Below are 15,173 nucleotides of genomic sequence, written 5' to 3'. Positions count from 1 at the left end.
TTCAGTTAACACTGTGGTATCTTCCTAAATTCTCCTGTATGAGTCCCCACCAATGACATTTTTTTTTAATAACTAGAAGACTCAGTTCAATCAAGTATTCAATCAGTAAACATCTATTGAGCAACTACTATGTGCCAGGCACTATGATAAGTGTTAATGCCCAAGCTAAGGCATGTACTCAAATTGCATAGTACAGACAGTAACACAAAAGACATTATCCCACCTTCCGCAGACATCATAATCACCCACAAATATACCCAAAGTCCGGGGAGAAAGATGGAATAAACAATGTACAATAATAGCAAGACATGTATGTAGAGAGTACAGGTGGCCAAGGAAACTCAAACTGTCCAGCTGAAGCTCCTCATTGTGTTTTCTTTCTACAAGGTTTCTGAAAAGTTCATTATGAGTTACTCTGCTGTTGCACTAGGCTGGCTCTTTGCAGGGCATGGTATCACTGTTGGATCTTTTATGGTGTGGTGCCTAAGTCAAAATGACCAATATGCTGCAGAGCTGGATTGACATTCATTTGGTGTCTGTGGGTGTTCCTCATCAGGCTCCGCTGTGGTTGAACTGGGCTGGGCAGCTAATGTGAGTATAATTATTCATTGTGCTCCCTTCATGATACAGTACTTCTCTCTGCTGGGTGGGTTGATGCCCCTTCATGATAACTGAATCTTTTTTAATAGGTGAAGTGAGGATTATTTCCTTCTCTTCATCAGGAATATCACTAAGATCTTCCAACCAGGGAAACAACTTTTAGATTAGGATTTTCTGAAACTTTTTTCCCTTTGACTTCTTCAATTCCTTGGTTCTGAGATTTCCATACCCAGGCTGGACAGGAAAGAAAACTTTTTCTCCTTTAAACGAATTCTTCCTAATACAAAAATCCTCTTCATTCTGTAAACCATCCCGTGTTGCCTTAGGGTGATTAGTTTCAGTTTAGTCATTTTCACTTCCCATCCTCCTTTGGGAGCCATATGTAGATGAGTGGCTAGGGACAAATGTGTGAATGATTTCTATGCCCTGGAGGTACATTCATTATCTTCCAGTCCTCATCACATGAAATTAAGTTATTCAGGAATCCCATAATTTTCTTGTATGAGGATGTTTATTTTCTATCTGAAAATTTTCCCTTTTATCACTCAATGTCTTTGTCTTTTAGCTTCTGCAGATCTTCAGCTTTTTGCTGGACATCCCTTTAAATACAGGAGGCCTTTATTTCATTTTTTGGGTATAGAGGGGATAGATCAAGTAGTCCACATCTCTTCTGTCGTATAAAACCTTCCACTTTTTCAAAAATCTGCTGAATATTCATCCCATCTAGGAAAGCTTACCTAAAAAAACCTCCCATAACTGGAGCAATTATACATACTCCAATCAATTCAGTTTTCTTTTCACAAAAATATATATATACATATATACACATATACATGTACAGATACATGTGCATATACATTTCTATGTCTATGTAAATACACAGACATATGTGTACATATACATATTGAGAGACAGATGATAGGTAGATACATAGATACAGGCAAAACGTAGATAACTTTGCCCCAACCAACATTTTTTTCACTACCCTCCACTACCACTTCTATCCCCATACTGAATCTGTGATTTCATTAGTTTAGAGAATTTCTACTTAGGAAATTTCCTCCACTAATGTCAATTATTTTAACACTTGGTGTATGTGTAAAAAGACACTTTAATATTATGTATATGTATTAGGACATGTAGCATACGAATAAGATTTATACTCATCAATGCTTACAATCATATTTGACTATTCAAAAATCAAACCTTCTAGGAACAAATTCCCAGTGTGAATCAAAGAGGTCCAGGTAAATATATTTTGTAACAGTGTTCATGACAGTGTTCTCTCTCTCTCTGCTCCAGTTGAGGCTTCCTGTCTCCCTCCTAGATAGTATTCTGGCAAGTTTCCATGCACGTTGCTGTTAATCAACCCCAGGATGCTCACATTCTCAATTGTGAGGAATGCAGGACTCTATCCTAGTTGCATACCAGGTACTGACGGGCCTGAGGCCTGAAGTGGGCTTTTGTGATTCTTGAAAAGGGCATTGTAATCTATACCTAAATTTTGATTCATAACTGATTACCTAAGTATATGATGAAAGGAAACTATCAAAGTTAACATCATTAGGAAATACTTTCCAGTTATTTTATTTTAATCAGTTTGAGAAGGGGCCCAAAAATTTTTATTAATTATTTGCCAAATCTGGGACACATAGACACATAACTAGTAGCTTTTTTTTTGTTTGCTTTTTGCCAAATTTGGGAGATACACATCAGGGGCAAATTATAATTGCTGCTGCTACTACTACTACTTCCACCACCACCACCACCACCACCACCACCACCACCACCACCACCACTACTACTACTACTACTACTACTACTACTACTACTACTACTGCTACTACTACTGCTACTACTGCTATTAAAACAACTGCTGATGGGGGTTGGGATTCACGCTGGACCCATAAAAGGAAAAGGCAATGTCTTTGGGACCTAGACTCCAAAACCCCTGAATCTCTGGCATTTGCCTGAGGCACCTGGCCCATCTGTCAGTAATCCTTTTAACTGCCCTTGTGTTGCTGTCCTCATTGCACCTGGCCCATCCCAGTCTACCTGCCACTCTTTAACACCATCTAGACCTCAAGCTACTTTCCTTTCTAGATCCCATCCAGATCTTCCCACAGTCTTCCTGTATAAAAGTACCAATTTTATCCTCAACAAATGAGCAGATTCCTAAAATTTGACCCACTTGTATTGGCATCACAAATACACAGACTCACTAGGAATCTCGTCCACCCCAACCAGTGTCATAAACTCGCTACTTGAACTGAAAGGAGGCTTGAGTGGTCAAATTCTTTCAAGGAAGACCCACACTTTGTACCTTTGCATTTTGGGGTTCCCAGCACCCCAGAACTGCAACAATACTACTACGAATACCCTTTATGAACCCATCACTCCACATATGTATGTATACATACTAATATAAAATTACAGAAATTATATAATTATATAAAATATTATATATAAATGTATAACCATATGTAAATATAAATATCAGTACTATACTTAGTGCTTTACAATTATTATCTGATTTGATCCTTGCAAGACCTGGGGATATAGGTGCAATTATTATGTCCAATTTACAGATGAGGAAATTGAGGCAAAAAAGAGGTTGAGTGACTTGCCTATGGCCACATAGCTACTAAGTGACTGAGGTCATATTTGAATTCAGTTCTTCCTGACTCTAAGCCCAGCATTCTATCCACTGTGCCACCTAGCTGCATTATATACAGGTGCCTATCTTATTACAATAAAACGAAAGAAACAAACAAAAACCTTTGCATAACAACTAGTGAATCACAAAATGGAGCCCTAAAACAAAATGGAGTTGTTCAGCCTAAGTTAATATCCTGTTATTTAGAGAATGGTCTGGTCACTAGTAGGATAAATACCTTGTGCACAGTCACATAGCTAACATATGTCAGAGTCAAGACTTGAATCCAAGTTCTTCCTGACTACAAAGACAGATCACTATCCACTGTGCTAAATTACTTCTCTAATACTGTTAATATATAATAATCAAACAGATGACAAAATGGCAGCTAGACCAACCCCTCTCCTTCCCTCCCCCATCATTCTTTCTGCTTAATCCTCCTTTAAGAGTGTTTCAAAGGAACTGAGTACATCCTTTAGAGTTGTTTCATCTATTTTACCCTTCACAAAAAGTAATTAACATGAGGAACACTTGAAATTTCTTTAATGTGGATTAAATATATTTCTTATTTTTGCTTTCTAAACCTTGCATCCTTTACTGGAAACACTCTGAAAAAAGAATCAGTGATATCTTTTATCTTTCTCCTCTATTGTATCTCAGATAGATGTAGATAGATAGATAGATAGATAGATAGATAGATAGATAGATAGATAGATGTCCATATTGTTCCTGCAATAATTTTGTAGCTGACAAATATATTTGAATAAAGAGTGATCAAGAGCTCTGAATATGGTTATTCTTACTCCAATTTCAAATGACAACCCACTGACAACTTAGTAGAGAAATCTTAGAAAGTTAGTTACCTGACGGATATGGAGGTTAAGTGTTATACCCAGGGTCATTTGACTACTATAAACCAGAGATGTGTTTGAACCCAGGTCTTCCTGGCCTCATTCACAGCACTCTATTCATCATACTACACTACCTTTACTGCATGCATTTGAATAATACTGAAAGTTGTGGATGAACCACAGCCTAAGACTACTTAAGAAGGTTAATTTTCTTCACTTGTGTTGGGTATTCTTGACATAATTAGATCAGAGGCCATAACTCTACTTTCATATGTTATTTACAATCCGTTGTATTCTGTATATGGTTTATTCCATAGGCGTGCCAGATCTAATATCATCAAATCAGATCTCAGGATTGTCATAAAAATCTCATGTCTGTCATGAGCATCTTAACAATTCTTTATAATTTCAGAAGGTCAGTGTGCAGGTGGCAGCTATGTTTAAGTGTCCTCTGATGGGCTTTGTCCTAAGGCCACACCTTCTGAATCTATCCAAGTATTAAACATATAACATAGCATAGAATTAGTTAGTGTTATGACAGAGTGAATTTGAATCACATACTATTTGTGAATGCTGTTCTACAAAGGACAACTTCAATCTAAGGCCAATATATATGAGGTGGCTAGATGACAGAGTGGGCAGAGTACTATGCTTGGAGGCAGAAATAACTTAATTCAAATCTAGCCTCAGATACTTACTAAGTGACTTTGGACAAGTAATTTGAACTATGCCCCAGTTTCCTCTGTTGTCTAATTGGGATACTGTCAGTACCTAATTCCCACCTCCCCTTCTTCCCCCTTTCCCCCAACCCAGCTTTGCTGTGAGAATCAAATGAGACATTATTAGCACAGTGCCTTGTCGTATAGCGAGTTCTATATAAATGTTTATTCCTTTCCATTCCCCCTTTTATTTCTTGGTATGAAAACTGAATGGTTAGAAGGTTAGCAGATGTCTAAGGCCTTTTCCAACTCTGACGTTATGCCCTGCTGGAATCACAGAAAAACAGATTGTTTGCTAGAAGACACTTCCATCATCTAATCAAATTCTCTCATTTGACAGATAAGGAAATTGAGACCCAGAGAGTTTAGATGAGTTTTCCAAAGTCCAAAGTATAGGTAGTATCTAAAATCATGCCTTTTATCCAAAAATGCTGTTTTCTTTCTACCATTGTATTATACTGCCTTAGTCAATACCCAGTCAATAAACATTTATTAAGTGCCTGCTCTATGTCAGGCACTGTGCAAAGTGTCTCTGGCCTCTGATTCATAGGCAACGTTTTTGATGACCTTTCCATTTAGTTGTTCTCCTAAGCTCAAAAGTCACAACAGAATAAAAAGTATACAGCAATTATTTAATATTGATCTTTGCTTACATTGAAGAAGTGATAGACTTTCATGGCTAGTTAGACTTTAAAACTAATTTCTTTTTTTTCTCCCTTCTCCCAAAATATTGAATTTTTTTTCAGGTAAAAAGAGGGTGGGATTTATTATCTCTACTCACATTTAGGTAAATATTTTAAATATCTCATCTTTCAAAGTTTACCCTAAGACCATTTTTTTCTTCCATATGCTAAGCTCCCTGATACATATATGTCCAAAAAGAATATGAAAAAAGCCACAAAGGTATTGTCAAGGACACAGATAGAACTGACTTCGTAGCACTAATAATTCTGAGACATTCAGTACTTTTCATGCTCAAAGCCATAGGAGACTGTCAGGAGAATGTACCACAAATGATTTTGTTTACAACATGCAAAACATAAGGGACACAGAGGAAATCAGAAACTGCCCCTCAAGAACCCCAGAATCCCCAAGCTATGATGCAGGAAACAAACGCAATTTAACCTGGACAATTCTCTTTTATTTTTTCATGCACGACTAGAACATCATGAGCACCTTCACAAGCTCATTTAAACCACCAGATCACAAGAGTTTGCACTTCTCTCTGAAACGAGAGAAAGGTTACTGTAGAACCCTCATCAGGGGTATTGACACCAGGGGCCTGTCCCCTGCTCAGGACCCATACCTTCCTGCACATAGGGAATTTATTTGTATGCTGAGATACAATATTATCTTTCTACCCAAAATCTCAACTCTCCCTAAATTTCCTGTTATTGGCAGGGATACTGCTATTTTTCTAGACATCCAGGAGCACAATATAGATGTGGACACGGAACCCTCATTCTCACCCATCCCCATATCCAATCTGTTGTGAAGTCTTGTCAATTTTACCTTCATAATATCATTTATATATGTGTATGTATGCACATGTGTATATACATATGTGCATTGTGGGAATGTGTATATTAATATGAATATGTATGTATACATATATATACATTTATACATATGTATACTCTTATATTGTTAATGTATTGTTAATGGGATGGGAAGATATTTCTTGCCCATTAACAGGCCTAAGTGACCTGCTTGAGCCGCATGGAAGCCTGAGTCACATGAGCCTGTGGTGGGAGGAGCTTGCTGAACAGGTGGAGCAGGAAGGGGTGTGTAATGGCAAGTAAAGGGGGACTTTTCCCTGTTTTTTTTTTCTTTTGGAGTGCTTCTCAGCACTAAGGCAATCAAGTGCCTTTGATTGATTCAAGAGTCTTTGATGACCTGCCTAAGTCACATTAGTTTGAGTCGCATGCTTCTGATGCCCTCTGACCCTGAAGAAGCATGTATATATACTCTGAGGTTAGCATTTTGCCTTGGGGCTCACTCATTGGAAGAGTGTTCCTGTGAATTTGCCAGACAAGACTCTGGGTAGCCATTAAAGAGCCCCCCAGCTTTGAAAACCCAGATGTTGGTGCTTCTCTCTCTGGTAACTTTGTATGTATTGCTATGGACAGAGAGAAGCCCTGTCTGCTGATTTGTGTTATTTGCTCTGTTTACATTTTCTCTGTTTGTATTTGCTCTGAAGTTCAGGGTGCTGACTTTTCCCCTGAACTAAGTGAATGATATATTTATGTTTAATTAAAGTTAGATTGTAAACCTTTTAAAGTTGCTTTCCTTAGAAAGATCAAAGAACCTATGCTGGCAGCCCTTCTGTGTGTTGGTGTTGTTGGTCTTGTTGTCAGTCTTATACCTCCACAGCAGCTGCTAGTAACATTGATGATACAGGGTGGAGCAGGAAATTGGAGTGAGTTGGAGCTTGGAGAGACAGGGGAGGCAGAGAGCAGAGTGCAGAGCAGTTAGCATGAATGAGAGAGAGAGTGATTTTGCTTAATGGAGTCTTTTTGTGGGAAAGCTGGGCAAAGGGAAGGCTTGGGGATGGCGGTAGCCGTTTCATTGATAATGTGTATACATTTCTTTGTTGCTATGAGAGATTTGGCTTTCTGCTGTTTGAATAAATGTTTTGGTTTTGTCTTCAACGAAGAGAGTCTGTTATACCTTGCAATTCAAACCTGGGAATATGCTGGCATATTCATAGCAGCTGCTGTGGGTATTGCATTGGTGATATAACTTAGATAGATAGATAGATAGATAGATAGATAGATAGATAGATAGATAGATAGATAGAGATAGCATATGTTTGTATGTATTTATGTCCCTTCCCTATTCTTATACTGCCACTGCTCTAGCACAGGCCTTTATCAACTCTCATCAGCACTATTCGAATAGCCTGTTGGTTAGTCTCTCTGCCTAAAGACTCTACTCACTAGTGTCATTACAAAACCCATGTTTTAGCAAAATATAGTTTCCTTGATATCTTTTAATTATGTCTCTTTTGCAGATGCCTTGTCTGAGATCATGGTTGCCAACCCTGCCATTTTTACTTTAGCTCAAGCATAATAGATCCTGCTCTAGTCCTTTATTGGAATTCTATTGATCTTCCTGTTTCAAGTGTGTTTCATGAAAATAACATATTGCTGGATTGTGGTTTCTAATCCATTCTGTTATTCTCTGCTGTTTTATGGGTGAGCTCATACCATTCACATTCACAGGTATGATAAATTACTGTATATTTTCACCCATCCTACTTTTTTCTATTTATCTTTCTCTCTCTTTTTATCCTTTCCTTCTTCAAAACTCTGTTTTGATTCAGTCCACTGCCTCCATTAATCTGTCTTCACTTTTATAATTCCCTCCCTCTTTCATTTATCTTCTTCTCTTCCCAATTGCCTGTTAGGTAAAAAAGATTTCTATACTCAGCTGAATACATACAAAAATATGCATACATATGTTATATAGTAAAATATGTATATTCTTCCCTATTTCAAAGAATTTTGGTGAGAATGAAACTCAAACATTGACTGCTACCCTCCCCCTCCACCATTTTCCTACCATTGTAAAAGCTTTTCCTTGGATGTTTCTGTTGTATGAAGCAATTTTCCCCATTCTACCTCTCCCTTCCTCCTTTCCCCAGTCCATCCCTCTTTCTCACTCCTTCATTTATTTTTGAGATCATCTGAACATAATTGACTCACATCAATGTCCTCTGTTTATGCAGAATGCTTCTTACTACCCTAACAATGGTCAAGTTCTTAGGAATCACATGCATCGCCTTCCCCTATGGGAATGTGAACAGTTTAACTTTATTAGTCACACATTTCTCTTTCATGATTACCTTTTTAGGCTTTTCTTGCATTTTGTGTTTGAATGTCAAATTTTCTGTTGAGCACTTATCTTTATACCAGCAATGTTTAGAAGACCACTCTTTCATTAAATGTCTCTCCCCATCCCCAACCCCCTCCACCGGAACCATTTCACTCAGTTTTGATTGTAACCCTATCATCTTTGCCTTCCATAACATCACATTCCAAGCCCTCCAATCCTTTAATGTGAAACCTACTAAATCTTGCGTGACTGTCATTATAGCTACTTGGTATTTGAATGTTTTCTTTTTTCTCACTGTATCTATTATGCTTGAGCTAAAGTAAAAATGGCAGGGTTGGCAACCATGGTCTCAGACAAGGCATCTGCAAAAGAGACATAATTAAAAGATATCAAGGAAACTATATTTTGCTAAAACATGGGTTTTGTAATGACACTAGTGAGTAGAGTCTTTAGGCAGAGAGACTAACCAACAGGCTATTCGAATAGTGCTGATGAGAGTTGATAAAGGCCTGTGCTAGAGCAGTGGCAGTATAAGAATAGGGAAGGGACATAAATACATACAAACATACGCTATCTCTATCTATCTATCTATCTATCTATCTATCTATCTATCTAAGTTATATCACCAATGCAATACACTCACTGCAATATTTTATCTTTGACTTGGAAGATCAGGGATTTGGCTATAATTTTCCTGGGAGTTTTTGTTTTGGGGTGTCTTTTAAGAGGTCATCAGGGAGTCTTTCTATCTCTATTTTACCCTCTGGATATAAAATAAAATGGCAGTTTTCCTTTATAATTTCTTGATCTATTTTTCAGGTCAGTTGTTTTTCCAAAGAGTTATTTTACATTTTCTTCTATTTATGTTTCATTCTTTTGACTTTGTTTCATTATGTTTTTTATGTTTTATAGTGTCATTAGCTTCCACTTACCCAGTTCTAATTTTTAAAGTTCTATTTGCTTTACTGAGCTTTTAAACTTCTTTTTCTACTTGACCAATTCTGCTTTTTAAAGAGTTCTTTTCTTCAGAAAATTTTTATGCCTCTTTTACCCTTAGGGAAATCCTGTTTTTTAAATTGTTATTTTTTCAGTATTTTTTGTGCTCCTTCTATCAAGCTGTTAATTCACTTTTCATCATTTTCTTGCATCACTCATTTCTTTCCCCATGTTTTTCTCTACCAGTTGAATATCTTTCTTCAACTCTTGCATGAATTCTTGTTGGACTTGTGACCAATTCACATTTATATCTAAGGCTTTGGTTGTGGCTTTTTTGACATTGTTTTCTTGCTCTTAACTTCCACCATGGAAGCTTTTTATGGCCAAGTTCTTTTTGTTATTGCCCATTTTCCTAGAACACTTCTTGACTTTGAACTTTATTAAAATTAGTTTTTGCTCACCTGGTGTAAGGAGGTACTGTACTAAGGCTCAGACTTTTTCATGCTGCTATTTTCTAAGCTAGTTCTCAAGGTCTGCAGGTTTTTGGATCTTCCAAGGAGATATGATCCAGGTAGTGGTGTGGTCAATGTTCTCCTGGCCTCTACTCTGGTCTTTACCTAGGAACGGTTCTTGCTCTTCTTTAGACACAAGTGCTACTGTTCCTTTCTGCCTTGGAACTGTGACCAGGGCACCAGTTCCCTTAAGGCCAACCACAAGAGCTCTTTTCTGTTCTGGACTCAGAACTGGATATATACAACAGAGTTGCCAGTCAGTGTCAGTTGGTCCTAGTGCCAGCAAAGTGTCCCTCGTTTTTTGTTACTGACCAATTGTCCAACACCCTTATTGTTTCTGGACTGAGAGCTCCTGAAGTCACTGCTACCACTGCTACAACCACCTCCAAGGCTTGCTGCTGGTTCTGTAGGCCACATGTGCTCTGGGTTAGCCCTCACCGAGGTGTCATAGACCTCTCCTGCTTACCTCCTAATTTGTTGCAGGCTGGAAAATTACCTCACTCTTACCTTTATTTTTTTTAAATTTTTGGCTCTGTTGCTCTGAATTTTGCTTTGAGGCATTATTTTAAAGTTGTTTAGAGGGAAATGTTGGGAGAGTTTGGCTGGGTTGTTGCATCTAATCGCCATTTCAGCCCCATCCTTAATTGATTTTTAATATATTTTTTAGCTGTTTTAGGTTTTCTTATTGGGCTTGTATCCATTTTGTATTTTTTTCTTTTCTTTGATGCTTTACTTGTAGCTGTTTCAACATTATTGTATATCTCTGAGTTTTTGACTTGACCTCTGTCACCATTGATTTTTTTCTTTTTGGTCGGGTCATTTTTGTTGTTTTTGGTCATTTTTTGAGCCTATTCTTTGACTTTGAACTTCATGTCAAAGTAGGGCTCTTTTCACCTGGGGTGGGGGATATTGTGGGACAATGTCCAAAACTTCAGTCTTTTCCATACTTCTATTTGCAGAGCTAGTTCTGGATGTTTGGAGGTTTTGGGTGCTTCCAAGGTTGTGTAATGCAGGGATAGGTGAGGTAACTGCTCTCTTAATTTACACTCTGGTCTTCACATAGGATTGGCCCCTGATCCCTTACTTCAGAAAGTGTTATTGCTCCTTGGGACCCCTGCTGCCTTGCAATCTCACATGCTTCCCTCTGCCAGAAACCGTGACTCAGAAATGTGTATGGGAACTGGAGTTGTTAAATAGCACACTGACCTCTGAGTGCTAACACAGGAGTCCCCTGTAATCTCTTTCTGACCATTTGCTTCATCCACTTATCATCTTTTGGCCAAGAGCTCCTGAAGCTGCTGCTGCTGTTATTAAAATCACCAAGGCTTAGAAATGATGTTGCCACCACCTGTGTTCCAGGCCAGTCTTCCTCTCCAATGCCTCCCCTTCTGATCTACTAAGTTGTCTTGACCTTTTCTTGGCTTTGCTATAGTAGAATTCAATTTGAGGGATTATGTTCAAGTTATTTGAAGGGGAATGTTGAAGAGATCTCCTGAATGGCTTCATCTACTCCACCATCTTAACTCTGTCCTGGAAGTCCTTCATAATAAATTTTTAATAAATGCTCCTTAATTGATAGAATGCTTGATTTTAAGACAATGACTTCCCTGAAACTTTCTCTTTCAGAGCCCCAAAAAACAAGAAAGTAAAAACTGATTCCAAGCTAAAAAACAAGAATCAAAGTTGAAAAGTGACTAGGTCACTGGATTCTATTGCTTGCATTTTTTGAATTTTTACTAATCTCATTAAAATCTTTATTTAACAATGATCTTGAGTCTGCATGTGTTGGCAACCAAAAATGGGCTCTTTAGCACTTAGTCAACAAGTGCCCTTGACTAGTTTGGCTTTTTCCCCTGAACTGAATGCTGTTTGTATGTTGGACTGGAGTAAGCTTGTCGGCCCCTTCACCTTGCTTCCCTTGCTTAAGCTGATGGAAAGAACCTGTGCTTTCCCGGTCAACCCCTTCACCTTGCTTAAGCTGATGGAAAGAACCTGTGCTTTCCTGGTCAACCCCTTCACCTTGCTTAAGCAGATTGAAAGAACCTGTGCTTTCCCCGGCGTACCTTACACCCCCGCAGAAGCCGGATGGTTAAAAGCAGCTCCCGTTGGAGCCAGAGGCTGCTATAGCCACAGCCACAGCTGAAGCAGGAGCTGCCAGTGGCAGAGCTGACCTACGGGAGGAAGCTGAACAAGGACTTCAGGCCAGTGGGTAATCTTTTTACCATAGAGGGGGAAGCATGATTTTGCTTTACGCAATCATGCTTCTCTGTAGCCTCCTGGTTACTCTTTCAAGGCGTACTTATTGGGCCTGGAAGCTTTTGATCAATATATCAAAATGGGGTTGCTGGTTCATGGGTTGGTTACTGTGGAGCCTAAATATATGTTTTGATTCTTCTGCCTTCTACTTTGAGAGTTTCTTATATCCGGTGGTTCTGAACCTTTCAGACATGTATATGATCCTCTTTGAGATTATAAACTCTGCCCTCCTAATACACTGCATCAGTTTCAAACTACTCATAGAATTTCTAAGGAAATGGGCATAGAAGCAAAAGGACCTGCTCCTTCTGTTGCATTTGTTGGAGAAAAAATTTCTTTTTTTTTTGTTTAGGAAAAAATAAATCTAATGTACAGTAAAAGCTATATTATTCATCACAGCTTCTAGAAAACAGGATTTTCCAGTATAAACCTACCATTGAGTCATAAGCATCAATGCTGTGCAGCTTATGAAGAACCAAACAGTCAGGAATATACTATATTAGTCTTAGGCTTACTCAATGGTTATTTACATTCCCTGCTGTTATTATTTTAAGTTTGGTTCTCTTCTCTAAGGGCTTTTGCAAACAATGCTGATTAAATCACTGCCCTTTCACTCACTTATGATTTTTGAAGGAAGAACCTGAATAGCATAAGAGGGAAAATGCCTGGGGTAATGTCAATTTATTCTTAGTATAGCCCTTATCAGCAAATTGCTGATAAGGAGCTACATTATTTATTAAGAAATTTTCATTGACTGGAACCTCATTTCTCCAAAAGCCAGAAAACAAAACATTTGCTAAACATTCAAATCCTAATTAAACATACATGATTTATTAATGTTGTAGCTACCCATTAATTTATCAGATTTAAAAGGTCAGGTTCATGATTTTAAAAAAAATTGTGTTGTCTTCCTTAAATATCTTATCATGATATGGAGTTGAACCTGACTTCTCAAAGGCTGTACTGATGGAGTGCAGGTGAGAATTGTGGTAATGGAATGTCATTCTGGGACTAATTTATCTAAGCTCAGTAAAGCTCATCCCCTATTTGGGTTCAGAGTAATTGATATATTTCATAGCCATGATAGTTTTCAAAGACAATTTCCCAAGCTGGAGAGTGCATGTGATCTGCAGTGGCAGTGATAGCACCTGTAATGATAAAATTACAGATTATATAGCTTTTCAAATATTGTGATCGAGTATTATTTATTTATTCAAAACTTGCTTTTTTATGTTAGAAGCAATTTGACCCTCTCTCTTTTGTATACCTTTTTCTGAGACATTATCAAATGGGACACTTAGAGGTCCAAGCTGCAAATCCTTTGCTTCTGCCAATGTCTTACATTTTCAAGGCCTGTCTCATTTTTCTAAAGAGTCCATGAATAGCAAATCCTTTCCTATGGCTTTGACCCATTTGTAAATTTAACTTGGTTGCAATTGATAACAATAATGACAGCTAACTGTCATATGGCACTTTGCAAGATGCCTTATTAATATTTATTATTGTTGTTCAGTTGTTTCAGTTGTGTCCAACTCTTCATGATTCCATTTGGGGTTTTCTTGGTAAACGTACTGAAGTGGTCTGCCATCTCCTTCTTCAGCTCATTTTAAAGATGAGGAACTGAAGAAAACAGGGTTAAGTGACTTGCCCAGGGGCATACAGTCTCTGTGTGGATTTGAACTCATAAAGATGAGTCTTCCTAACTCCAGGACCAACACTCTATACACTGCACCACTAAGCTGCATATTATTTCATTTAATCTTCTCAACCCTCTTATGACGTAGGTATTGCTCTTATGCCCATTTTACAGATGGGTAACCTAAGGCCAAAAGAGGTTAAGTGGAGTGCCCACATTTCCACAGCTAGGCAGTTTCTGAAACAGGATTCAAACTCCCTTCTTATTGACACCACACACACTGACACCTAGTTGCCTAGTAAATATTCCTTTTTTTGCAAAAAAATGTGTAATTTTATTTAATCAGTTTTCATATTCTAGATTCTTAAGGGATAGAGCATCACTCGGATCCTGTGTCCAATGGCCTTGGCAGGAAGATTGCTTCTGAATTTGGCCCGAACCATTCCACTATTTCCATGAGCCCGAGTAACTTTTCCCCAGATAACTCTTGTTCTGTTTGGTTTCCCACCAGGAGTCACTGTGTTGTTTTTGGCTTTGTATACATAAGCACATCTCTTGCCCAAATAGAATTCAGTTTCATCCCAAGCATAGACTCCTTCAATTTTCAGAAGAGCTGTATGTTCCCTCTGGTTTTGTAGGCCTCGCTTGTAGCTGGCAAAAATGGCCTTGGACCACAGTCTTCCAGACATTTTGCTGTTCTAGAAGTCCTGTTTCCACCAGGCCTCTCAGACTCCAAGACGGAGGAAAAAGGAAGAACCGTAAATAATCCTTTTATAACTGTAGCCAATGCATTCCCAGTCTTATTCTCAATTGTATAGAGTTGGATCAAACTTTCTATGCAATATTTAAATGCATAATGAATAAATCTCTGCCTGATGCTCTGTCTAAGAGTATGGACTTTAGATGAGTTCACAACAGCATTCTAATTTTTCTTTCTGGACAAACAATTTTTTCTTCATTTTCTGTTCCTCTCATTTTAACTTGACTTGGATTTGACTCAAGCTAGTTCAAATCTGTCTGAACATGTGAGATGATCAAATTCTAGCCTACTCTTGCTAGACAGAGAAGCAGAAGATCAAAATAGAACTCTTGGCTAATCTGAAAGACCCAAAACAGCGCAATCTGCTGCTGATAAGAAAACTAAAGAGGAAGAAATTTAAAAAAAAAAAC

At 38.1% G+C, this 15,173-nt stretch overlaps 1 protein-coding gene across 1 annotated transcript; it reads right to left on the bottom strand.

Annotated features, from left to right (window-relative positions):
- Positions 1–14,359: 14,359 nt before the first annotated feature.
- On the bottom strand, positions 14,360–14,713 carry LOC118858374 (60S ribosomal protein L35a-like). Its single transcript, XM_036768876.1, has one exon. It carries the CDS (start codon positions 14,690–14,692, stop codon positions 14,360–14,362), a length of 333 nt encoding a protein of 110 aa, XP_036624771.1. The 5' UTR covers positions 14,693–14,713.
- Between the last annotated feature and the right edge of the window lie 460 nt (positions 14,714–15,173).

This window comes from Trichosurus vulpecula, chromosome 7 (genome assembly GCF_011100635.1).
Source record: "Trichosurus vulpecula isolate mTriVul1 chromosome 7, mTriVul1.pri, whole genome shotgun sequence".
Classification (NCBI taxonomy): Eukaryota; Metazoa; Chordata; class Mammalia; order Diprotodontia; family Phalangeridae; genus Trichosurus; species Trichosurus vulpecula.
The sequence above is the reverse complement of the archived record's forward strand: the minus strand, read 5'-3'. Positions and strand labels throughout refer to the sequence as shown.

Coding starts and splice junctions, on each gene's coding strand:
- LOC118858374 (XM_036768876.1), bottom strand. CDS start 14,692: ATGTCTGGAAGACTGTGGTCCAAGGCCATTTTTGCCAGCTACAAGCGA.